Source organism: Hordeum vulgare, chromosome 1H, assembly GCF_904849725.1.
Source record: "Hordeum vulgare subsp. vulgare chromosome 1H, MorexV3_pseudomolecules_assembly, whole genome shotgun sequence".
In the NCBI taxonomy this organism is placed as follows: Eukaryota; Viridiplantae; Streptophyta; class Magnoliopsida; order Poales; family Poaceae; genus Hordeum; species Hordeum vulgare.
This window is the reverse complement of record NC_058518.1, coordinates 44815989-44841610: the sequence shown is the minus strand read 5'-3', so window position 1 is coordinate 44841610 and position 25622 is coordinate 44815989. Positions and strand designations below refer to the sequence as shown.

General features: G+C 43.7%; 1 protein-coding gene across 1 annotated transcript; it reads right to left on the bottom strand.

Annotated features, from left to right (window-relative positions):
* Positions 1 to 17895: 17895 nt before the first annotated feature.
* LOC123413138 (protein RCC2-like) lies at positions 17896 to 24746 on the bottom strand. The gene is made up of 17 exons (XM_045106123.1): positions 24445 to 24746; positions 24163 to 24224; positions 24030 to 24097; positions 23823 to 23944; positions 23227 to 23332; positions 22986 to 23037; positions 22788 to 22905; positions 22669 to 22699; positions 22480 to 22503; positions 22272 to 22399; positions 21558 to 21639; positions 21293 to 21412; positions 21132 to 21185; positions 20977 to 21046; positions 20282 to 20321; positions 20063 to 20122; positions 17896 to 18709 (listed from the first exon to the last, which is right to left on the bottom strand). Exons 1-17 carry the CDS (start codon positions 24653 to 24655, stop codon positions 18387 to 18389), a joined length of 1671 nt encoding a protein of 556 aa, XP_044962058.1. The 5' UTR covers positions 24656 to 24746; the 3' UTR covers positions 17896 to 18386.
* Positions 24747 to 25622: the final 876 nt, after the last annotated feature.

Genomic DNA, 25622 nt, shown 5'->3' with positions numbered 1-25622 from the left:
GAAAGAACGAATTGCCCGCCAGCACGTACGAAGCAAAGAAGCGTGTCTGCCCTCTAGGATTAGACGTGCAGAAGATACATGCATGCCCTAATGACTGCATCCTCTACCGCGGTGAGAAGTACGAGAATATGGATAAATGCCCGGTATGCACTGCATCGCGGTATAAGATCAGAAAAGGTGACCCTGGTGATATTGAGGGCGAGCCACCCAGGAAGAGGGTTCCTGCCAAGGTGATGTGGTATGCTCCTATAATACCACGGTTGAAACGTATGTTCAGAAATAAAGATCATGCGAAGTTGTTGCGATGGCACATGGAAGATCGTATGAAAGACGATAAGTTGAGGCACACCGCTGATGGTCGGCAGTGGAGAAAAATCGAGAAAGAGTTCCCGAGATTTGCAGCTGACGCAAGGAACTTATGGTTAGGTCTGAGTACAGATGGCATGAATCCTTTTGGGGAGCAGAGTTGCAGTCACAGCACCTGGCCCGTTACTCTATGTATCTACTGTTGGAAATATGCCCTAGAGGCAATAATAAATTAGTTATTATTATATTTCTTAGTTCATGATAATCGTTTATTATCCATGCTATAATTGTATTGATTGGAAACACAATACTTGTGTGGATACATAGACAAAACACTGTCCCTAGTAAGCCTCTAGTTGACTAGCTCGTTGATCAAAGATGGTCAAGGTTTCCTGGGCATAGGCAAGTGTTGTCACTTGATAACGGGATCACATCATTAGGAGAATCATGTGATGGACTAGACCCAAACTAATAGACGTAGCATGTTGATCGTGTCATTTTGTTGCTACTGTTTTCTGCGTGTCAAGTATTTGTTCCGATGACCATGAGATCATATAACTCACGGACACCGGAGGAATGCTTTGTGTGTATCAAACGTCGCAACGTAACTGGGTGACTATAAAGATGCTCTACAGGTATCTCCGAAGGTGTTCGTTGAGTTAGTATAGATCGAGACTGGGATTTGTCACTCCGTGTGACGGAGAGGTATCTCGGGGCCCACTCGGTAATACAACATCACACACAAGCCTTGCAAGCAATGTAACTTAATGTAAGTTACGGGATCTTGTATTACGGAACGAGTAAAGAGACTTGCCTGTAAACGAGATTGAAATAGGTATGCGGATACTAACGATCGAATCTCGGGCAAGTAACATACCGAAGGACAAAGGGAATGACATACGGGATTATATGAATCCTTGGCACTGAGGTTCAAACGATAAGATCTTCGTAGAATATGTAGGATCCAATATGGGCATCCAGGTCCCGCTATTGGATATTGACCGAGGAGTCTATTGGGTCATGTCTACATAGTTCTCGAACCCGCAGGGTCTGCACACTTAAGGTTCGACGTTGTTTTATGCGTATTTGAGTTATATGGTTGGTTACCGAATGTTGTTCGGAGTCCCGGATGAGATCGCGGACGTCACGAGGGTTTCCGGAATGGTCCGGAAACGAAGATTGATATATAGGATGACCTCATTTGGTTACCGGAAGGTTTTCGTGCATTACCGGAAAAGTTTCGGGCTCATCGGTAGTGTACCGGGAGTGCCGGGAGGGGTGCCGGGGACCATCGGGAGGGGTGTCACGCCCCAAGGGGTCTCATGGGCTATGGGAAGAGATAAACCAGCCCCTAGTGGGCTGGAATAAGTTCCCACTAAGGCCCATAAGGTTTGAGAAGGAAAAAACACAAGGTGGAAAGAGTTTCCAAGTGGGAAGGTGGAATCCTACTCCAAGTAGGATTGGAGTAGGACTCCTCCACCTCCAATTTCGGCCAAACCTTTAGGTTTTGAGGCTGCCTCCTCCCCTCCCTCCCATCTATATATACGGAGGTTTTAGGGCTGATTTGAGACGACTTTTCCACGGCAGCCCGACCACATACCTCCACGGTTTTTCCTCTAGATCGCGTTTCTGCGGAGCTCGGGCGGAGCCCTGCTGAGACAAGGTCATCACCAACCTCCGGAGCACCGTCACGCTGCCGGAGAACTCTTCTACCTCTCCGTCTCTCTTGCTGGATCAAGAAGGCCGAGATCATCGTCGAGCTGTACGTGTGCTGAACGCGGAGGTGCCGTCCGTTCGGTACTAGATCGTGGGACTGATCGCGGGATTGTTGGCGGGGCGGATCGAGGGACGTGAGGACGTTCCACTACATCAACCGCGTTCACTAACGCTTCTGCTGTACGATCTACAAGGGTACGTAGATCACTCATCCCCTCTCGTAGATGGACATCACCATGATAGGTCTTCGTGCGCGTAGGAAATTTTTTGTTTCCCATGCGACGTTCCCCAACAGTGGTATCAGAGCTAGGTTCATGCGTAGATGTCTTCTCGAGTAGAACACAAAAGTTTTTGTGGGCGGTGATGTGCGTTTTGCTGCCCTCCTTAGTCTTTTCTTGATTCTGCGGTATTGTTGGATTGAAGCGGCTTGGACCGACATTACTCGTACGCTTACGAGAGACTGGTTTCATCGCTACGAGTAACCCCGTTGCTCAAAGATGACTGGCAAGTGTCGGTTTCTCCAACTTTAGTTGAATCGGATTTGACCGAGGAGGTCCTTGGATGAGGTTAAATAGCAACTCATATATCTCCGTTGTGGTGTTTGCGTAAGTAAGATGCGATCCTACTAGATACCCATGGTCACCACGTAAAACATGCAACAACAAAATTAGAGGACGTCTAACTTGTTTTTGCAGGGTATGCTTGTGATGTGATATGGCCAACGATGTGATGTGATATATTGGATGTATGAGATGATCATGTTGTAATAGATAATATCGACTTGCACGTCGATGGTACGGCAACCGGCAGGAGCCATAGGGTTGTCTTTATAACTAACGTTTGTGCTTGCAGATGCGTTTACTATTTTGCTAGGACGTAGCTTTAGTAGTAATAGCATGAGTAGCACGACAACCCCAATGGCGACACGTTGATGGAGATCATGATGATGGAGATCATGGTGTGACGCCGGTGACAAGAAGATCGTGCCGGTGCTTTGGTGATGGAGATCAAGAAGCACGTGATGATGGCCATATCATGTCACTTATAAATTGCATGTGATGTTAATCCTTTTATGCACCTTATTTTGCTTAGAACGACGGTAGCATTATGAGGTGATCTCTCACTAAAATTTCAAGACGAAATTGTGTTCTCCCCGACTGTGCACCGTTGCTACAGTTCGTCGTTTCGAGACACCACGTGATGATCGGGTGTGATAGACTCAACGTTCACATACAACGGGTGCAAAACAGTTGCGCACGCGGAACACTCGGGTTAAGCTTGACGAGCCTAGCATGTGCAGACATGGCCTCGGAACACATGAGACCGGAAGGTCGAGCATGAATCGTATAGTTGATATGATTAGCATAGAGATGCTTACCACTGAAACTATTCTCGACTCACGTGATGATCGGACTTGAGATAGTGGATTTGGATCATGTACCACTCAAATGACTAGAGAGATGTACTTTTTGAGTGGGAGTTCTTAAGTAATATGATTAATTGAACTAATTGTCATGAACATAGTCTAATGGTCTTTGCGAATTATGATGTAGCTTGCGCTATAGCTCTACTGTTTTATATGTTCCTAGAGAAAATTTAGTTGAAAGTTGATAGTAGCAAACTTTGCAGACTGAGTCTGTAAAACCGAGGATTGTCCTCGTTGCTGCACAGAAGGCTTATGTCCTTAATGCACCACTCGGTGTGCTGCACCTCGAGCGTCGTCTGTGGATGCTGTGAACATCCGACATACACGTTTCTGATGACTACACGATAGTTCAGTACAAAAATACTTAATGGCTTAGAAGCAAGGTGCCGAAAACGTTGTAAAACGTCACGGAACATAAGTGATGTTCTAAAGAGATGAAATTGTGATTTCATGCTTGTGCCCTTGTTAAGAGGTACGAGACCTCCGACAAGATTCTTTGTCCACAAAGCACAGGAGAAAAGGCTCAATCGTTGAGCATGTGCTCAGATTGTCTGAGTACGACAATCGCTTGAATCAAGTGGGAGTTAATCTTCCAGATGAGATAGTGATAGTTCTCCAAAGTCACTGCCACCAAGCTGTGAGAGCTTCGTGATGAACTATAACATATCAAGGATACATACAATGATCCTTGAGCGATTCGCGATGTTTGACACTGCGAAAGTAGAAATCAAGAAGGAGCATCAATAGTTGATGGTTTGTAAAACCACTAAGTTTCAAGAAAGGCAAGGGCTAGAAGGGATACTTCGTGAAACGGCAAAACAGTTGCTGCACTAATGAAGAGACCTAAGATTAAACCCAAACCCGAGACTAAGTGCTTCTGTAATGTGGGGAACAATCACTGAGGCGGAGCAACTCAAGATACTTGGTAGATAAGAAGGCTGGCAAAAGTCGAAAGAAGTGTATTTGATATACATGATGTTGATGTGTACTTTACTAGTACTCCTAGTAGCACGAGGGTATTGGATACCGGTTCGGTTGCTAAGTGATTAGTGACGCGAAATGAAAGCTACGGCATAAACGGAGACTAGCTAAAGGCGAGGTGACGATACGTGTTGGAAGTGTTTCCAAGATTGATATGATCAAACGTCGCACACTCCCTCTACCATCGGGATTGGTGTTAAACCTAAATAATTGTTATTTGGTGCTTGCGTTAAGCATGAACATGATTGGATCGTGTTTATTGCAATACGATTATTCATTTAAAGAGAATAATGGTTACTCTATTTTCTTGAATAATCACCTTCAATGGTTTATTGAATCTCGATCGTAGTGTTACACATGTTCATGATATTGGTGCCAAAAGATACGAGTTGATGATGATAGTACCACTTACTTGTGGCACTGCCGCTTGAGTCATGTTAGTATAAATTGCATGAAGAGGCTCCATGCTGATGGATCTTTGTACTCACCTGATTTCGAATCACTAGTGACATGCGAATCATACCACATGAGCAAGGCCTTGTTTTCATTGAGATGAAATAAGATAGTAACTTGTTGGAAGTGATACATTTTGATGTATGCAGTCCAATGGGTGCCGAGGCACGCAGTGGATATCATTATGTTCTTACTTCACTGACGATTTGAGTAGATACGGGAGTATTTACTTAATGAATCACAAGTCTAAAATGTTGAAAAGTTCAATTCCGTTTCAGAGTGAAGTTCGTCGTAACAAGAGGATAAACTGTCTACGATATGATCATGGAAATGAATATCTGAGTTACGAGTTTTGGTACACAGTTAAGACAATGTGGAAATTGTTTCGCAGTTCATGCCACCTGGAACATCATAGTGTGATGATGTGTCTGAACGTCCTAGCCACGCACTATTTGGTATGGTGCATACTATGATGTCTCTTATCGAATTACCACTATCGTTTATGGGTTATGCATTAGAGACAACCGCACTCACTTTAAATAGGGCACCGTGTATTTCCGTTGAGATGACACAGTATAGACTGAGGTTTAGAGAAATCTAAACTGTCGTTTCTTGAAAGTTTGGGGTTTCGACACTTATGTGAAAAAGTTTCAGTCTGATAAGCTCGAACCCAAAGCGGATAAATGCATCTTCATAGGATATCCAAAACAGTTGGGTACATCTCCTATCTCAGATCCGAAAGCAAAGTGTTTGTTTCTAGAAACGGATCCTTTCTCGAGGAAAGGTTTCTCTCGAAAGAATTGAGTGGGAGGGTAGTAGAACTTGATGAGGTTATTGAACCATCACTTCAACCAGTGTGTAGCAGGGCGCAGGAAGTTGTTCATGTGGCGCCTACCCCAATTGAAGTGGAAGCTGATGATGATGATCATTGAGCTTCGAATCAAGTTACTACAAACCTCGCAGGTCGACAAGGTCGCGTACTGCTACAGAGTAGTACGGTAACCCTGTCTTGGAGGTCATGTTGTTGAGCAATAGTGAACCTACGAGTTATGGAGAAAGCGATGGTGGGCCCAGATTCCGACAAATGGCTGGAAGCCATGAAATCCGAGAGAGGATCCATGTGTGGAAACAAAGTGTAGACTTTGGTAGAACTACTTGATGGTCATAGGACTATTGAGTAAAAATGGATCTTTAAAAGAAGACAGACGATGATGGTGATAAGTCACTATCAAGAAAAGCTCGACTTGTCGCAAAGATGTTTTCGATAAGATCAAAACAGTTGACTATGATGAGACTTTCTCACTCGTAGCGATGCTAAAAGTCTGTTAGAATTATGTTAGTTGTTGATGCAGTATTTATGAAATATTGCACGTAGGATGTCAAAACATTGTTTTCTCGGCGGTTTCCTTGAGCAAACATTGTATGTGATACAACCAGAAGGTTTTGTCGATCCTAAAGATACTAGCAAGTATGCAAGCTCCAGTGATCCTTCAATGGACTGGTGCAAGCATCTCGGAGTTGGAATATACACTTTGATGAGATGATCAAAGATTTTGGGTTTGTACAAGGTTTATGAGAAACTTGTATTTCCAAAGAAGTGAGTGGGAGCACTATAGAATTTCTGATAGGTATATGTGGTTGACATATTGTGGATCAGAAGTAATGTAGAATTTCTGTAAAGCATACAAGGTTGTTTGAAAGAAGTTTTCAAAGGAGTACCTGGATTACGCTACTGGAACGTTGAGCATCAAAGATCTATGGAGATAGATCAAAAGCGCTTAATGAAAGTTTCAATAAGATGCATGCCTTGACAAGTTTTTGAAGGAGTTCAAAATAGATCAGCAAAGAAGGAGTTCTTGGTTGCGTTGTAAAGGTGTGAATTTGAATAAGACTCAAAACCCGACCACGGCAGAATAAAGAGAATAGACGAAGGTTGTCTTCTATGCCTTAGCCGTAGAATCTAAAGTATGCCATGCTGTGTACCGCACCTGAAGTGTGCCTTGACTCAAAGTATGTTGAGAGGTACAGAGAGTGATCCATGATTGAATCACTAGCAGTGGTCGAAATTTATCCTTAGTAACTAATGGACTAAGGAATTTTTCTCGATTATGGAGGTGGTTAAAGAGTTTGTCGTAAAGGGTTACGTCAATGCAAGCTTTGACACTAATCCGGATAACTATGAGTAGTGAAACGGATTCGTATAGTAGAGTAGATATTTGGAGCATTTCCGAATAGCACGTAGTAGCAGCATCTATAAGATGACATAAAGATTTGTAAAGAACGCACGAATCTGAAAGTTTCAGAACCGTTGACTAAAACCTCTCTCACGAGCAAGACGTGATCAGACCCCATAACTATATGGGTGTTGGATTCGTTGGAATCACATGGTGATGTGAACTAGATTATTGACTCTAGTGCAAGTGGGAGACTGTTGGAAATATGCCCTAGAGGCAATAATAAATTAGTTATTATTATATTTCTTAGTTCATGATAATCGTTTATTATCCATGCTATAATTGTATTGATTGGAAACACAATACTTGTGTGGATGCATAGACAAAACACTGTCCCTAGTAAGCCTCTAGTTGACTAGCTCGTTGATCAAAGATGGTCAAGGTTTCCTGGGCATAGGCAAGTGTTGTCACTTGATAACGGGATCACATCATTAGGAGAATCATGTGATGGACTAGACCCAAACTAATAGACGTAGCATGTTGATCGTGTCATTTTGTTGCTACTGTTTTCTGCGTGTCAAGTATTTGTTCCGATGACCATGAGATCATATAACTCACGGACACCGGAGGAATGCTTTGTGTGTATCAAAGGTCGCAACGTAACTGGGTGACTATAAAGATGCTCTACAGGTATCTCCGAAGGTGTTCGTTGAGTTAGTATAGATCGAGACTGGGATTTGTCACTCCGTGTGACGGAGAGGTATCTCGGGGCCCACTCGGTAATACAACATCACACACAAGCCTTGCAAGCAATGTAACTTAATGTAAGTTACGGGATCTTGTATTACGGAACGAGTAAAGAGACTTGCCTGTAAACGAGATTGAAATAGGTATGCGGATACTAACGATCGAATCTCGGGCAAGTAACATACCGAAGGACAAAGGGAATGACATACGGGATTATATGAATCCTTGGCACTGAGGTTCAAACGATAAGATCTTCGTAGAATATGTAGGATCCAATATGGGCATCCAGGTCCCGCTATTGGATATTGACCGAGGAGTCTATCGGGTCATGTCTACATAGTTCTCGAACCCGCAGGGTCTGCACACTTAAGGTTCGACGTTGTTTTATGCGTATTTGAGTTATATGGTTGGTTACCGAATGTTGTTCGGAGTCCCGGATGAGATCGCGGACGTCACGAGGGTTTCCGGAATGGTCCGGAAACGAAGATTGATATATAGGATGACCTCATTTGGTTACCGGAAGGTTTTCGTGCATTACCGGAAAAGTTTCGGGCTCATCGGTAGTGTACCGGGAGTGCCGGGAGGGGTGCCGGGGACCATCGGGAGGGGTGTCACGCCCCAAGGGGTCTCATGGGCTATGGGAAGAGATAAACCAGCCCCTAGTGGGCTGGAATAAGTTCCCACTAAGGCCCATAAGGTTTGAGAAGGAAAAAACACAAGGTGGAAAGAGTTTCCAAGTGGGAAGGTGGAATCCTACTCCAAGTAGGATTGGAGTAGGACTCCTCCACCTCCAATTTCGGCCAAACCTTTAGGTTTTGAGGCTGCCTCCTCCCCTCCCTCCCATCTATATATACGGAGGTTTTAGGGCTGATTTGAGACGACTTTTCCACGGCAGCCCGACCACATACCTCCACGGTTTTTCCTCTAGATTGCGTTTCTGCGGAGCTCGGGCGGAGCCCTGCTGAGACAAGGTCATCACCAACCTCCGGAGCACCGTCACGCTGCCGGAGAACTCTTCTACCTCTCCGTCTCTCTTGCTGGATCAAGAAGGCCGAGATCATCGTCGAGCTGTACGTGTGCTGAACGCGGAGGTGCCGTCCGTTCGGTACTAGATCGTGGGACTGATCGCGGGATTGTTCGCGGGGCGGATCGAGGGACGTGAGGACGTTCCACTACATCAACCGCGTTCACTAACGCTTCTGCTGTACGATCTACAAGGGTACGTAGATCACTCATCCCCTCTCGTAGATGGACATCACCATGATAGGTCTTCGTGCGCGTAGGAAATTTTTTGTTTCCCATGCGACGTTCCCCAACATCTACAACCTTCCTCCTTGGTTTTGCATGAAGCGGAAGTTCATTATGATGCCAGTGCTTATCCAAGGTCCGAAGCAACCCGGCAACGATATTGATGTGTACCTAACGCCATTAGTTGATGAACTTTTATAGCTGTGGGACGAACCAGGTGTACGTGTGTGGGACGAGCACAAACAAGAGGAATTTGACCTTCGAGCGTTGCTTTTCGTAACCATCAATGATTGGCCTGCTCTTAGTAACATTTCAGACAGTCAAACAAGGGATACAATGCATGCACGCACTGTTTGAATGGTGCATTTTAAACACACAAAAAGTATGGAGTTCAAATAAGTTCAAAAAAATGAAATCCCTTTGTAAGAGATGAGTTCTCGTTCGAAACCCTGATACTTCGAGAGAGATTGTCCGTTTTGTACACGAAGTGCATCCAATTTTTGTCGTAGCCCTCTCAACTTTTTAACACATGCTATGTGGGTGAAATGATGATAGCATGCCAACTTTCAACATTTTCAGAGTTCATTTGTAGTGCTTTTCAATTTCAGGGTCAACTAGCTCAAAAAAAATAGTTTTTAATTGAAAATAACAAAATAGTTAATAGTTTGGATAGTCAAAATAATTACTTTTGAAAATAGAAAATAGTTTTGAATTATTTATTCAATTTCAAACACTTTTCATTATCATAGTTTTGTCAAATTCTCAAATATGCAAAAAGAATTTTAATAAACATAGTTTTAAATTGAAAATAACAAAATAGTTAATAGTTTGGATAGTCAAATAATTAATTTTGAAAATAGAAAATAGTTTTGAATTATTTATTCAATTTCAAACACTTTTCATTATCATAGTTTTGTCAAATTCTCAAATATGCAAAAATAATTTTAATGAACATAGTTTTTAATTGAAAATAACAAAATAGTTAATAGTTTGGATAGTCAAAATAATTACTTTTGCAAATAGAAAATAGTTTTGAATTATTTATTCAATTTCAAACACTTTTCATTATCATAGTTTTGTCAAATTCTCAAATATGCAAAAAGAATTTTAATAAACATAGTTTTTAATTGAAAATAACAAAATAGTTAATAGTTTGGATAGTCAAAATAATTACTTTTGAAAATAGAAAATAGTTTTGAATTATTTATTCAATTTCAAACACGTTTCATTATCATATATTTGTCAAATTATCAAATATGCAAAAAGAATTTTAATAAACATAGTTTTTAATTGAAAATAACAAAATAGTTAATAGTTTGGATAGTCAAAATAATTACTTTTGAAAATAGAAAATAGTTTTGAATTATTTATTCAATTTCAAACACTTTTCATTATCATAGTTTTGTCAAATTCTCAAATATGCAAAAAGAATTTTAATAAACATAGTTTTTAATTGAAAATAACAAAATAGTTAATTTTGAAAATAGAAAAAAATTGAAACTATATGAGAATTTATAGAGAAAATTAAACCTAAATTCAAAGTGAGCTCACTTTGAATTCAGGTTAAATTTTCTCCATAATTTCAAATATAGTTTCAATTTTTAAATTTACAATCAGTTTAGGCCCGTAAGCCTGCTTTAGAGAGGAGCTCGACGGAGTTGCTGCGACGGGGCTTATAAACAAGTGTTAGTCCCCCTCGCTGTGCGAGGTGGGACTAAACTTATCGTGCAGTCGAGGAGGGGCTATAGTCCCGGGTGGAGCCATGACCCGGGACTAAAGCCCCTCGCCTTCCGCCTGCCGAGCACGGGCCTTTAGTCCCGGGTCGGGGCTCGAACCGGGACTAAAGACCCCCCCCCCCCTTTAGTCCCGGGTGGAGCCACGAACCGGGACTAAAGGCCCCTGCTTCCCGCCTTTTGATCTGCCGAAAAAGGGCCTTTAGTCCCGGGTCATGGCTCCACCCGGGACTAAAGGGGGTCTTTAGTCCCGGATCAAGCCCCGAACCGGGACTAAAGATCCACCTATATAAGCGGGAGTTAGAAAATTTCCAACCCAAATCGCATTTCCTTCTCTCCTTCTTCCTCGTTCTCCTGCCCGGCGCGGCACACCGATGAACTCGACGACGTCGTCAGGCTGCCCGTCGTCCTCCTCGCCGCCGCCTGCCATCCTCCTCGCCGCCGACGTCCTCCTCCCCGCCGCCTGCCGTCCTCCTCGTCATTGTCGACGCCTCCGACCGGTAAGCCCCCCGCCCCCTCCTCCCCAACACTCCGGCCGGTAGAAGAAAAGAAGAAAAAGGAGAAGAAAAGAAGAAAAAGGAGAAGAAAAGAAGAAAAAGGGAAGAAAAGAAGAAAAAGGAGAAGAAAAGAAGAAAAAGGGAAGAAAGGAAGAAAAAGGAGAAGAAAGGAAGAAAAAGGAAAGAAAGGAAGAAAAAGGAGAAGAAAGGAAGAAAAAGGAGAAGAAAATAAGAAAAAGGAGAAGAAAAGAAGAAAAAGGGAAGAAAAGAAGAAAAAGAAAAAAAAAATTGTCATTTAGTTCCTATTGTTATTAGGTTTGTGCTAGATTATTAGGGTTAGTAATATTTAGAATTAGGTTAGGGTTACAAGAAGAAGAAATATGAACAAAAATAAGAAAATAAGATTAGGAAAAAGGAAAATAAGAAGAGGAGGAGAAGAAAAGAAGAAAAAGGAGAATAAGAAGAGGAGGAGAGGAGAAGAAGAGGAAAAATAGAAGAAGAGGAGAAGTAGAAGAAGAGAAGTTGAAGAAGAAGCGGAGAAGAAAATAAGAAAGAAGAAGAAGAAGAAGAAGAAGAAGAAGACATTTCTACGTATATAGATGCTTAATTAGTGTTTCTTAGATCATTGCTTAATTTTGCTATTGTATATGCTTAAGTGTTAATAGTTTAATTTTGCTATTGTATATACTTAAGTGTTAATAGTTTATTTTTAGCAAGAAAATTAATAGAACTAGTTTATTTTTTTAGTTCATTTTACGATGCCTATCCCGCATCCTCGTCGTCGACTCGACGGAGGACACCTGCTTGATCAGAGGGGCCCTGTCCGGGACTGGGCTCCGCCCGGCTGGTATTGGGAGGTGCTACCTTCCGGGGGGCGTAGGTTGGTGAGGAGCCAGCCCGTTGTTGACCCGCTCCTTGTTTGGTGGCGGTCGCGTGGGCCAGTGACAGTGCCGAGGCTTCCGGACACCGCGGAGGTGGTACGTCACCGTGTCAGCGAGGAGGATGAGCACGTCCGTCGCTACATGGTTGCGTTGGAGGGCAGGTTCGAGCATATCGGGCAGGTTCTTCGAGGATCTCACTGGAGCTATGATCCTATGATGGTTCCTTTTCTTTGGGTGTCCACCGCCCGCGACGATACCCGTCGGGCTCTACGGTTCTAGCTGTATCAGTGATGCTATATGTATGATAGTATTCGAGGAGTATTAGTGATAATATTCGACGATGTACGAACAAAAGAGATGATGTAGTTTTGCTTATAATTGAATGCATGCTAATTTGAATACTACTTTATTTTACGATTTGGTTTAACTTATTGAATGCTCAAATTGGAAAAGTACTCCTGCTTTGAATACTATGCAGAAATCTAGGAGTCCCGGGTGGAGCCATGACCCGGGACTAAAGTTGTTTTGGAACGGAGTTCCTGATAGAATAATTCTTTTTTGGTAAAAAGTTCAACAAAGTCCTTTGACACTAGACAATGTGACATATAGAAGGGTAGATGAGATCAGGAAAAATAGGATCATTTTCTACACATCTAGAATGTCGCAATTTTGTTAAATCCTTAAAGGTTAAGAGAATCCGTTAGACATATTTTAGAGTTTAGGTTCTAGCCAAGACCCGGGACTAAAGGTCCTCCTATATAAAACGACACTTTGAAGTTTCCAACCCCTCTTATATAGTTTGTTAGTTTATTAGTTAATCAAATGTCTGTTTTTTGCAGAACTATGGATCCACATATCAGGAACCTCGAAGAGGAAGAACTTCTCGAAGATATAATCAAAGACGGCCCCGACGTTGAACCAGCTGAATCTCCGTCGTCATATCTAAACCCCTCCGGATATGGAATGGAGGTCGACCGACACGAAGATGAAGCCGATGGGGCAGGAGATAGGTCCAATGACGGAGAAGGTGATAGCTCCACTGATGGAGAAGCCGGTGGAGAAGCCGGTGAAGAAATAATAAAGTCCGGCGAGGTATACATATGAAGTTCGACAATCACTTGTAATATGTGAAAAATATTGGAGATAGCTCTATATTGTATACATATACATTCATTTGACGAATGTTTCTTCCTCTTAGGCCTCCACATCGAGCAAAGCTACGAAACGAGGCCCGACTAGAAAGTTGGATGCACGGACGCATTACACCTTTGAGGTGATATTGCCTACGGGCGAACCCAAGCTTCCTAAGAATGCTGCTGACACATTCAAGAAGCAATGCGGACTTCTCGTTAGGGATCACGTCCCGATCAGCGTTCAGGAGTGGAACAAGCGCAAAGGGGCAGCCGATAGTGACTATGTCGCTGAAAGGTACAAAGATAATCTTTGGAATGATCTCATGTCACATTTCAACCTGCCAGAATGTGAGAATGAAGACGCCGCAGACAAACTGAGGGCCAAAGTCAAGCAGTGGACTCTAAAGAAGATGGCCGAACTGTTCCGTAGCTGGAAGAAGAAGCTATGGAAAAACTATCTGAAGACAAAGAAAGTGCCAGTATTCGAGGGGTATCTAGCCAAGCAGGCGAATCACTGGAAGGCATTTCAAGAGTACAAGGAGTCAGAAGATGCCCAGGCATTATCAGAAAAGAACAAGATAAATGCCGACAAGAAGAAATATCACCACAAGCTGGGGCCAGGGGGCTATGAGACTGCCATCCCAAAGTGGGATAAGAAAGAGCAAGATCTGCTAGCTAAGGGCATCGTACCTGAACCACTCCGTGATGAGTGGGAATTGAGAGCAAGAAATTGGTTCCTTGCACATGGTGGTTCGTACGACGAAGAAACAGGGGACCTCATCTGCAGTGACGGTCTTAGGATACCCAGGGAGAATTGGAAAAAGATAGTGAAAGAAATTAAGGAGGGAAAAAGAAAGTTCACTGCAGATAGAGAGAAAGATTTGCTCACACTGGTCCTCGGCAATGACGAACATGGAGGACGAACGCGAGGCTTCGGTCCTTCTTACCCGTGGTGGCTTGGGTTTGCCAGAGACCAAGACACTTACAGAAGCCGAGCGAGAGCAAAGAAGCGGCAGCAGGATGAGGAGAATGACAAGTTCAATCAGTTGCTTGCCACGATTAACGAGCAACAGAAGCAGATTGATGAGCTTAGAGGAGTAGCGCGCCAGGAAGATCCTGCACTTGATATTACCGGCGCCCCATCTAAGCGGAAAAGCAGCGTGGCTGAATCTGAGGCCCCGCTCGACGATGCACGAAGAATGATAGAGGGCGGTCCCGGCTACCCCGTGGATGGAATCAAGGAGTCAACATCATGTGAACTCCATCAGAAATTCAAGAACATATCCATGAAGGTGGCCGTCGGACAAGCTTTACCTTCTGGCCCTGATGCACGCTGGCATGGCCGTGAAATTCCAGCTGGCTTTGCTAAAGTCGGGGTGGATGAAATCATGGCGGGGTTTCATGATATGGAGCTCGACATAGCTGGACCCGAAGATGAGAGGACACTCGGAGAAGTACTGGGTGGAGTCATCCTATGGGACAAGAACTACATCAAGCTTCCAGGCTCGGCCCCAAGGACAACACCGCCTCCGAGTCATCGCGGGTCACCTACACCTCCATCACCTCCAAGCCCTCCACATGACGTCGGCCAGCACAACACGAGTCCATCTCGATCACCGCCGCCGGACTTGGGTCGTCCGTCTCCGCCGCCGCCCGCTCCGGATACTAAGCGGAAGCGTGCCGGCAAGAACGCTCCGTCGATGATTTCTAAGCGACAGAGCCCCCCAAAGCGCAAACTGTCGCCCCACCCAAAGGTACCTCATGCTAATCTTCCTATCAGACCTTATGATCGTACTCCCGAGGAAAACGCAGAATGAAGATTCTGGATTGTCTATATATATTGTCTATATATAACTTGTACTCTATTATGCAGAATGAAGATTCTGGATTGTAAAAATAGGAACATCCTAAATATTGGGTTTATTGACCCCGATAAAATACATATAGCGACGCTAACTGATAAACCCAATGAGACGGAGGAAAACCTTCTAAGGTTTCTTACAGATCAAAAATTCTGTGACCACATACTGTTTCCATACAACTTCAGGTGAGGGTCTTTACTCTGTTGTGTCCATTCACTTATAAGTGTAATTGATAATATATATATATATATATATATATATATATATATATATATACACATGTGCAGCTTTCATTGGATTCTGTTGGACATTCAAATTGATAAGGGAACAGTTGATGCCTTCAACCCATTATCGAGACCCTTGGAACAGTTCCAAAGCCTGCAGGACATGCTCCAAGGGTAATTTCAATCATTCTTGCGCTCTATCGGTCTCTTTCGATGATTTTCTGATATATCAATTAATGAAAAATTAGCAAATCATTATCCTTGTCGGAAAGGGTTTGAAAGCGGTTTAAGTGTGTGACTCCTGGTATCGAGCCTGAGAAGCTGACCTTTAGAGCGGCTCAGGTAAGTAGTAGTATGATATACTTCTATTTTCAATACATTTATGATGCTAGATTATTATTTTGATGATATATATTATATTCTCGTAAAGTGCGACCAGCAGCCACGGGGGACGCATCTATGCGGATACTATGTTTGCGAGACCATTCGCACGTTTACCTCTGAGCACAAGGATCACAGATTCGACGTAAGCAATGAACATTCACACCTCTATTTTTACCCGTCATTCTTTGTTATCATGATTGATATTCATATTCATCTCCTCTTCTTATATAGTACACGGCCATGAGGGAGAAGGTCCTACCAGAGCAACGCGCGATTGCTGTTGCAGAGGAGCTTGCGACCTTTCTGATAACGGAAGCTATAGATGACAAAGGACGATTTAGTGTAGCTAGGGGCCATTACTGATGTTGGTCCATGTAATCGAATAGACGGACTCTAGTCCTGATAATTGAGATCTCCATATAATTGTATATATATGCTCGCTTGTAAAATAAGTTAATCTTATATATATATATGCATAATTATTTCTATTTAGAATTATATAAAAACTAATTCCCGAACACCAAACGAGGCATCACGTTAATCTTCCGAACACCTAAACCCTAAAACCCTAAAACCCAAAAATAAATAAAATCTGAAACTCTTTAGTCCCGGTCCGTGTAAAGACCCGGGACTAAAGGGCCTGCCCCTGAGGGCGCTCCGAGGCGTCCACGTGGAGCACCTTTGGTCCCGGCTTGGAACAGGGCCGGGACTAAAGGTTAGGCCTTTAGTCCCACCCCTTTGGTCCCGGTTGGTGGTTGGTGAACCGGGACTAAAGCCCCTTACGGGCTGGGACTATAGGCCCTGTCCCCACTAGTGTCAGTGACCACGAGGCCGGTGAGGAGCAGGAAGAGGAAGACCGAGAGGAGTGTCAGGTGGTAGAGCCGAGCCATGGCAGACTTGGGCTGAGGGAGTGCACAGAAGAGAGTTAACTGCGTGAACTAACTGTGGCCGGCCGGCCAAGCAAACGAGGGAAGCATATATAGGACCGGATAGGTAAGAAGACCAGAGCTGCGTGAACTTTTCTTTTTTTCTTTCTGAGTTCCCACTATGGGTTTCAGGGAGGGGCGTTGGTGTTCTACCGTGAATCCCAATTGTGATTCTCTTGTTGCTGCGTGTAACTTCGTATGGCCAGCCACGCAATGTGCGCCACTCAACTGCCGAGACGCAGCAGCTAGCAGCAGCATCAGTGCAGTGTGTGCCGCAATCTACTCAGCCGTAGACCGTAGTGCTGCAGGTCGTAAGGCCTGAACGTGATCATGCATGTACCGGCTGCTACCAGCTCTTCCAAGTGCTAGTGCAACGTGGGTGTCATCAGCAGCAGCTTATGGTCATGTCATGGAGCCGTTCGCCACAACCGACAATTTTGACTCACAGAGTGGGTGTTGAATCAATGCATGTAGTTTCTGTTTGCTTGCTCAGTCAGTAGTTGGAACTTGGAAGTTGAAACAGACGTCTTGTTTGGTTGCTTTCACAATACAAAGCTCTCTTCTTGGGGAATCACTGTAAAAGGATGTCTGTACATATTTGTACACCCTTCTTCACGGTTTACAAGACGTGTTTAAAAAAACTCTGAAACCTAGATAATTAACGATTGGTTGTGAGATGAGATGAAAAATAACATCAACAGATAGTCATGTGCCTAATGAGTTGAGAAATAAATGTTTGATGTTCCCACAACCCCTAAATGAGGGGACACGAGTGGTGGGCAAATCATTCACACAGCCGCATGCTTATAGGAGTAGTACTAATTAGTAGGAGTAATTGCATTGACGTCTTAAACCATGTATATTAGGAAAACGCACATAAATTTAATTATGTTTTCTAAACCGGAGGGAGTGGCATGTATTTTAATGAGATTTTATTTTATTTTTGAAAAGAAAGAGGTCTCCCCCGTCCCAACTATTTATTAAAAGCCAAGGGAAGTCCGATCAAAGAATTCAACGGTAGCTCTCGGTGGCAAACCAGAGTAGCAGCCACAACATAACAAAAAGGGTGTGAATAAACTAGCCCTATTACAGTCACCTTATTACAACACAAGAAGGTGAAATGTTTTAAATATTTTAATATAAACTACACGTAGACTGACAGAGACGTCTCCGGGAATCCCCCCCCCCCCCCCCCCCCCGGTGCGAAATAATAATCTACATTGACTTTCAATATATGGTATTTCATACAATATGTGAAATATATTGTACATCATCTTCTCTAAAGGACGCATCGGCTGAACATTAAACATATGGGAACTACCATGTGTTTATCGGTTGATCCACATGAAACCTCCGTCACCTTGACGGCCGTTCGATATACACGCTCGCAGCCGTCCGATCTACGTGGTTCGATATATCTTTTTTTCAGTTCATTCATCCATAGATCATCATCAGTCGTTAAGGCATCATCGCCCGTGCCATTGCCAACAGTGTCCATGCCTGGCCCTTGTCATCTAGTACAAGTACATCAGGTTGGTAGTTCAAAACCACATTACATGACTATTGTTGGGATAGCCAGGCCCACGGCACGTCGTACTACTACCTTGCATGGCAGCACCAACGACCAGCAACCACTCTCGTTGCCATCTAGTCTGACCAAAAATTCGTTGGCGAGCCCGAGGTTCATCTGGCCGATCACTTGCGAGGCCTCCCTCGCTTCCCACTCTTCTTTCCACCTCGTCCAGAGCTTCCAGCTTCCGGAGGTGCAGCGCCAGGGCTGCCCTTCTTGGGACGGCCTCTGCCCCTACCGGACGGCATTGACTCCGGAGCCGCCATCTTGGCTCCCCTGCCTCTGCCCCTTCTCATAGATCGCACGCGGTCATGGCTGCCAGAGCCTGCCTCCTCCTTGGGCACTTCTTCGGTCTCGTCCTCGTCTTCTGGTTCCGCACGTTCCAAGGCTTTCTTGCGCTTGTTGGACCGTGAATTCGTGGCCTGTTTCGCCTCCGGTGTCTCTTCTTCTGCAGTGAAACAGTTCAAAACCACCCATGATTAGGGCTTCAGTTTGGGATGATGCACTAGAAGTCTAGAATTGGATGGACAAAATATTTCATGAAGCTGTGAGCTAAACAGGGCCCACTATATCCAGTGAGGGTAATGTTGTTGAACATTCGTACCACTCCAATGGACCTTGACTACTTTTTTCACGCTGGTGGGGTCTCCGTTTTCTAGTCTGATAGCGAATAGGATGAGATATGTGATCATCAGTTGCCCAAACCTTGGTAGGAAGGGGCTGATCAGCAACAACAAGCCACAAGCGAAAGGTTATTCGAGTGAGAGAATAAGGTCCAGAATTCCATGCATCGTAACTGCCGGTGCAAAGACATAGTGCTAACATACGAAGGAAATTTTAAGACAAAAATGCAGCAAACGATTGACCCATTCTTGAGCCAGAAGGATAGCAGCGGAGAACAAATATCTACTTCGGGATCCTAATGTTGAGCTGAAAGCATTATGATCAACATTAGCAGGAGGAATACTTGATGTCAAAACCGGTCAACCTGAATCTGTGGCGGTAAGCCAGTAACTGCTCAACCTAGTCGATAATTTTCTAAGCTAAGCTTGGGACAGCTTGAACTAGGCTTGAAAAGTGTGGCACAAGTGGAGTAATGGGCATGGTAACATGTGCATCATGTAAATCATACTCCTATTTAAATGATTTAGGGGGCGTCACTGAGATGTAACAGCAGAATTTGCAATTCATGCTTTCGTAGATTTCTACAACGATCCCCCTGGTGCTGTTTTAAGAAGTTCTCAACCATTACAAGTGGAGCAGCCGAGATGCATAAGGCCACAATCATAACAGTTCCAGACTCTACAGACTACGTCCAAAAATAATAACATATGCAGACTAAAAGCATGCACAATAACTGTTGACAAGATGGCTAATTAATTTTATTGGACATGAGAGTATACAAAAAAAATATAAGGAAGGAACTAAGACAGCAAGACCACATAGTAGACCATAAACTAGTAAAAAGTCCCCACCCATGCGACAAGTACACAAACCTAAGTATTAACATGTTTTAATGGATTTACCACTTACCAGCCTGTTTTAAGTGGTATAATCGGCTAAGATGCCATTTCGTAGATTGGATTATTGCAGAGACTGCAACACATTTGTAAATCACTAAATTTCAACCAGAAATTGACGTGCAGTGACATCGTGAAATTGCTGCCCTATGTATATGAATATATGTGCTATTGCACTGGAGGTACAAGAATATATGTGCTATTACACACTTACTGATTTACAAATGCACTTGCTAATTTATCGACACAAGGAGAACTTAGATAGGAAACCTGGCAAGTACCTGTTTCATCGACTGCGGGATGTTTGCGGCGCGGAGGAAAGTAGAGCTCTTTCGCGTTCTCTACAAAACCAAGTGACAGTTACCTAGTTTCAATATACTGGTAAGGGTCTTTTGCAACAGAAAACTAGAATGATTTGCCCATCAAATTTCAAAAAAATTTGCAGAGAAATCAAAGTTTAATACTATGTCATTGTAAAAATAGATAAGAGAAATGCACACCTTGAAAGATAGCATCAGCATCACCATCAAAAGTATCCAGCTGAGACAAAAGTAATAATACATATATTAAACCGTGGTAATGAAAGGAGATATAACAACACATTGATATTACGGTCAGGGTATAGTTAACTTAAATAGGCTCTTCAGTTCTCTCTAAAAAAACAGTTTCTTCAATCAAGTCCTCTAATATTCCCGTAAAAAGAAGGTGCTGAGTAAACTAGTCACATTCCTGATCTTGGGAGTTGAAGCATGTTATTAACATTCTAAGCACTACAAGACATGACAACTGACAACCAAAGAAAAGAGGGAGGCAGGTATATGAGTAAATGGCACTTTCCAAATTGACAAACAATGTCCCTAAAAACCTTCGTGGATCAATAATTCCAAGAGATTTTTGTTTCATGTAACCTCCTGAAAGTTAATTCCTCGTTATTAGCATGTGTCTGATTGATCACCTAGCTCTGTCCCTAATATTAATATGTTTTGACTCGGTTGTTTAGGAGATGTTTCATGCATGTTAACAGACATAACTCACTAGTAACTACATGACCCAAAGTCATGCTGCTGATTTATACAACTCATTTCTTTTGTTTAACTTTAAGCATCACAAATAATTATAATAAATTGCATAAATTTTAATCTATCCGTAACTTGAAGCAAGTAAACAGCTCGTGCATGAAAGCCCATTTAGTTACCTGGTCAAGCTTACCACCAACATTTGCCCTGTCAACAACAATCAGAGACATCCCAACTCCACAACCAACACTGCAGAAGTATTCTGAGCTTAGTACAAAATAATAGTATGAACAGAGGATGCGACAACATTCACATGCTGATTTCACGCAATTACCTTGTAACATGCATTCCTTCAAGAATGTCAACCTTTTTAGGACTCCCAGATGACCTGTTACATAAATCACAACATAATTGGTAAGAGAAGTTTAATGGTTGAAATCTCGAAGGTTGCAAGACTTGTATTCCACATAGTATTAGCATTTTAAATAGATTTACTTTTGTGTTGGACCATAACCATTCTCTCCATATAAAGAATGACCCCAACTTATGCAAGAATCATCTGCACCAACAGCGTGGTGCATGTTACCAGAAGCCATGCAGCGGATGTTCCAACCGCTGAAGCAAACAAATCATCTATTAAAAAGATAAGTGAGTGTAATACTATTTCAACAGGAAGCTGATTATAAAAATAGCCGAGCAGCAGAGTTTAGCCATTGAGGGCACTGCTCATCACTATGGTTTTTTACAGCTTGCAAGGAACCTTAAATCTATAACTGGCTTTGGATACATCCACTCATCGCCTTTAGTCTTCACCTTTCCCCACATATACAGCTGCCCGCGACCTAAAAATCAAACCAAACGACCAATGATTATTTAAAATATAGCAGTCACAAATATTGCAACAGTATGTTGGTACTGTTTCAAAACTTTGATATTCTGGCACAGCTATTGCTGGCTGTCCTGGGCGGTGAGCGGTATGTTTGTGGCATCGTTCTTAATAAAATTGGGGCTTGGAGGGTCCACCCTTTTATTCAAAAATAATAATATTGCAGAAGTGCAACACAATTAACAGAACACGAATCTGATTGACAGAGTGCAAGGTATAGGCGTATAGCAACAATACTATTTTCCATTCGCCAAAAAAAACTATTTTCCAATCATAGCGAGACGAGATCTAACTTGCGGATGAAAAATAGGATGATTCAAGAATCGTGTCATCTCACTTGGATGTTTGAATTGTATAATCAGCTCACCAAGACATGCAACACAAACATAACTAAATACCAGCTCAAGGTACAAGGTAAACTAATCACGAAAGCTGTTTGATCCATATGTGATCCGGCCAAACTATATTCTCAAACTGCCTTTTCCTATTATAGTTTTTCATATAGCCCAAGCTATAAACTCATGAAGTAATTTTATCCCAGAGTGCATGACAAAAATAGCATGTACATCAGATATATATGGATCATACCACCAGCAGTGCAGGCAGAACTTGCAGAACCAGCTGAGATAATATCATTGGGACCCAGGATATTGTTCTTTTGAAACATTTCAACAAGGCGTGGTTGCCATTCATCCTTCTGTTGATTGTGGCCCAACCTACGTAATAAGAAAGTGGACAGGTGAACAATGTAGGATACATCTTGAATACAGTGAGATACATGGCAAGAATAAGTTACCTTCCATATCCACCAAAACCCCAGCTGGCGAAACAAAAAAAGAAAGGAACGAGTGAACATAAATATGTGACCTGAAGTTAATCATATTTATGTATACAGAAAGGGACTTGATACAACATGTAGAGACACTAGTAGTCATAACTATCAGGATTGTAACAGTGTCAAACTAATTGTGGAGAAGGAACATACGTGTAAACAAAGCCATTTGAATCAACTGCAACTGCACATCCAAGTGTAGCAAAGGTGTTAATATCAGTGTTGATCCTGAAGATTCAAATTAATAAGAGAAAGAAAGAAAGGAAATGAACCTGTATGATTTGTTCCACATGCAACTTTGACAACAGTGTTCCCAGATAATGCAGCTATTGCCCTGGGGTGGGGCTGGGGATCGTACACTAGACTTACCGATGAAACTTTGGCATTATACTGTAATATCATAAATCAAATCACAATTACTGATGATTGCAAACTCAGTAGGTGCAATACGTTACAGAGTAGCAATCAACCTCATTGTCGCTTCCATGACCAAGTTGGCCATACTGGGGAAGACCTGCTGTCCTAAAGAGCACAGAAGAATAAAATACTGCTTCAAGAAATTGACGAACAAGAACAAAATCATTAACTAAGGCCAAAGCAGATACTAATCAAAAGATGATATCATGAAAAGATGATCAAAGCATTTTTCTTATTCAGAAAGACGAAAGGGGTTGTTAATCTTTAAGTTTCATAGTTTCAGCGAGGCCATACAGTATTGAAGAGCCCTCGACTGTTGACAGCCAGACAGTAAAGTCAGCACCACAAACAGCATTAGTCGCTTCAGTAACAAGGCAGGGGACTGGCGACACCACAGTTCCTGCAGCAAATTTAGAACAACACAGAGTCAGGTACAACTAGAAAACTACAGCAGGGTAAGAACCAAACAGGAAAATGAGCTGCCCATATGGTCATATTTCCAAAAAGTTGCCAGAACTACCCCATCGTCCTGAACTATGATAAGTTCTGTATGCTCAAGTATATGGTTTTGACGTTTCATTGTCACCCAAAAAGGTAGAAATGTAAATCAATCATGATAACACAGGTACCAGAAAAAGTTGAAATGTCTTCCATATATTAGCAAAGATTCTAAAAATAGGTAACACTAGAACACATATGTAGATTATAGGACTATTGTCTTATCAGGCAACCCATTGGAAATATATAAAAACTTGAGTATTCTCCAAGCAGATGTTTCCGCAATTTCTCCAAGCACAAAGTGAGTTTTCCACACAAGAGTTGCATTTGGTGCATTTCTAGTTGTGTCATATGGCAATCATAAAGATAAAGAAAAAGGCAAAGGTATCAACCCTTCTTCAGTGAACCGGTCCCCAGTTGTCCATGTTTGTTGTCACCAAATGCAAAGGACTTCCCTTGGTCAGTTACGACCACTGTGTGTTTTCTTCCAACACCTGCTGCAATAATGTTATATCTGCAGAATTCCCAACTGCCAATTAGCATTTAGAAACATGTCGAGAAAACATATAACACCGTGGCAATGCAGAGGATTCTCTTACTTTGATAGTTCAGAAACAACAGTTGGCAGGTTACGCAAGAGAGTGTCCCCATGCCCCAGCTGCCCATTCTGCTAGAAATAACAGTGTTAAGCAAGAAGCCGAACAAAAATTAGGAATCGACTCATACTTGTACCTCATTTCGACCCCATGAGAAGCAACGGCCGTCAGAGCTCAAAGCAACACAGTGGCATGCCGCTGGCAAGCAAAATACAGGAATCCATTAGCAAAAGCGCTAAATGACCATAAATCGATTCTTTTCAAGGATACTCCATAAATTGATGCTAGCCATCCACCAATCCAGGCATTTCGGCGCACAAACTGGGCGAGCTCACATGCCTCCTTGGATGAAGAGATGCAGTAGAGTAGGACACCACAATGCCATCTCGAGCGCGGAGGAGGGGCGGAAGGAACTCACCGCAGCCGGAGGCGACGAAGCGGATGTCCACGCCCACCAGAGGGCGCAGCCTCGTCGGGGACACCAGGTTGCCTCTGCCCTCCTGCCCTCCCTTCCACGGCCGGCCCATGATGTCGAAGCGCACCGTGCCGCAGTACAGCAACTCCCTGCCCCCAGCCTCTGCCCCCTTCTCCTCCCCTTCCGCGGCGGACCCGGCGGCGCTGGCCGGCATCCTCGCGGCGGGTCCGACCGGAAACCCTAGCTTCGGTGGCGGCGGAAGCGGGGGACTGCCGAAGCGAGTGGGGAGAAGAGGGTTTGAAACTGAGTGCGGTTCTGTAGAACGGAACTTTTCGCGGGGCCGTGTTTTGTCGGCAACGGCTGTCTACCGAAATCGATATTTTAGCCTAAAACTGAAGTTCGATGCAGATCCGTTAAACCCGCGTCAATCAAAATTGATATAAGAGCAACTCCAACGAAGGACCCATTTCGTCCGTCGTCATTTGTTTGGGTCGACGTGGACAAAAAAAAATTACCCAACACGCTGACCCATTTCAAAAACGCGTTCCTTCCGCGTCCGCGTCGACCCATTTTCGATCTAAATTTGAGACTGAAATGCGTCGGCGCAGACGTGAAGTGGGCGCCCCCCCTCGCTTTCCGCCCCTAACCACCGCGGTCAACATAATTTATGACGGCCGTCCTCCTCGGGCCCACACGTCCGTGACCGCGGTCGGCCTTTTTTAATCCGAGCATGCGGTGGCTTCCGCCTCATTTGCTTTCAGAACCCACCCGTCCCCATCTCGCCACCTCATCGGCGACCAAACCCTAGCACCATGGCCGACTCCTTCCCAAACAAGGGCAAGGCCCCGCTCTACCCCCGCGACATCTCCTCGCCAGCGTCTTCCCGCCGGCCTCGCTAGCGTGTGAACGTCCCGGTGCACCAAGCGCGGTGGCACTGGGAGCACCACGTGTCGCTGCCTTACCCCGACGTCACCCTGCCGCACCACTGGCATCTGGATCCGGAGAGGATCCCGGTGCCGCGGTCGGCGCTAGTGCACGCGGAGGAGATGAGCCGCCGTCGGCGTCTGCTGACGCCGGTGCAACGGCGAGACCCTGCATACGCGGACGACTCCCCTAACTGGGAGCTATGGTTCGCGGTGGAGCACGAGGAGCAGCGCCGTCGTGGCGTGCGCGATGTGTAG

What these genes read in the sequence shown, in the direction of transcription:
- LOC123413138 (XM_045106123.1), bottom strand. Translation starts at nt 24,655, where the DNA reads ATGCCGGCCAGCGCCGCCGGGTCCGCCGCGGAAGGGGAGGAGAAGGGG. An exon ending in CTTCGTCGCCTCCGGCTGCG is followed by an intron (nt 24,225 to 24,444) that starts GTGAGTTCCTTC and finishes TTTGCTTGCCAG; the next exon opens with CGGCATGCCACTGTGTTGCT. An exon ending in AAGCCAGTTATAGATTTAAG is followed by an intron (nt 21,413 to 21,557) that starts GTTCCTTGCAAG and finishes TGTTTGCTTCAG; the next exon opens with CGGTTGGAACATCCGCTGCA.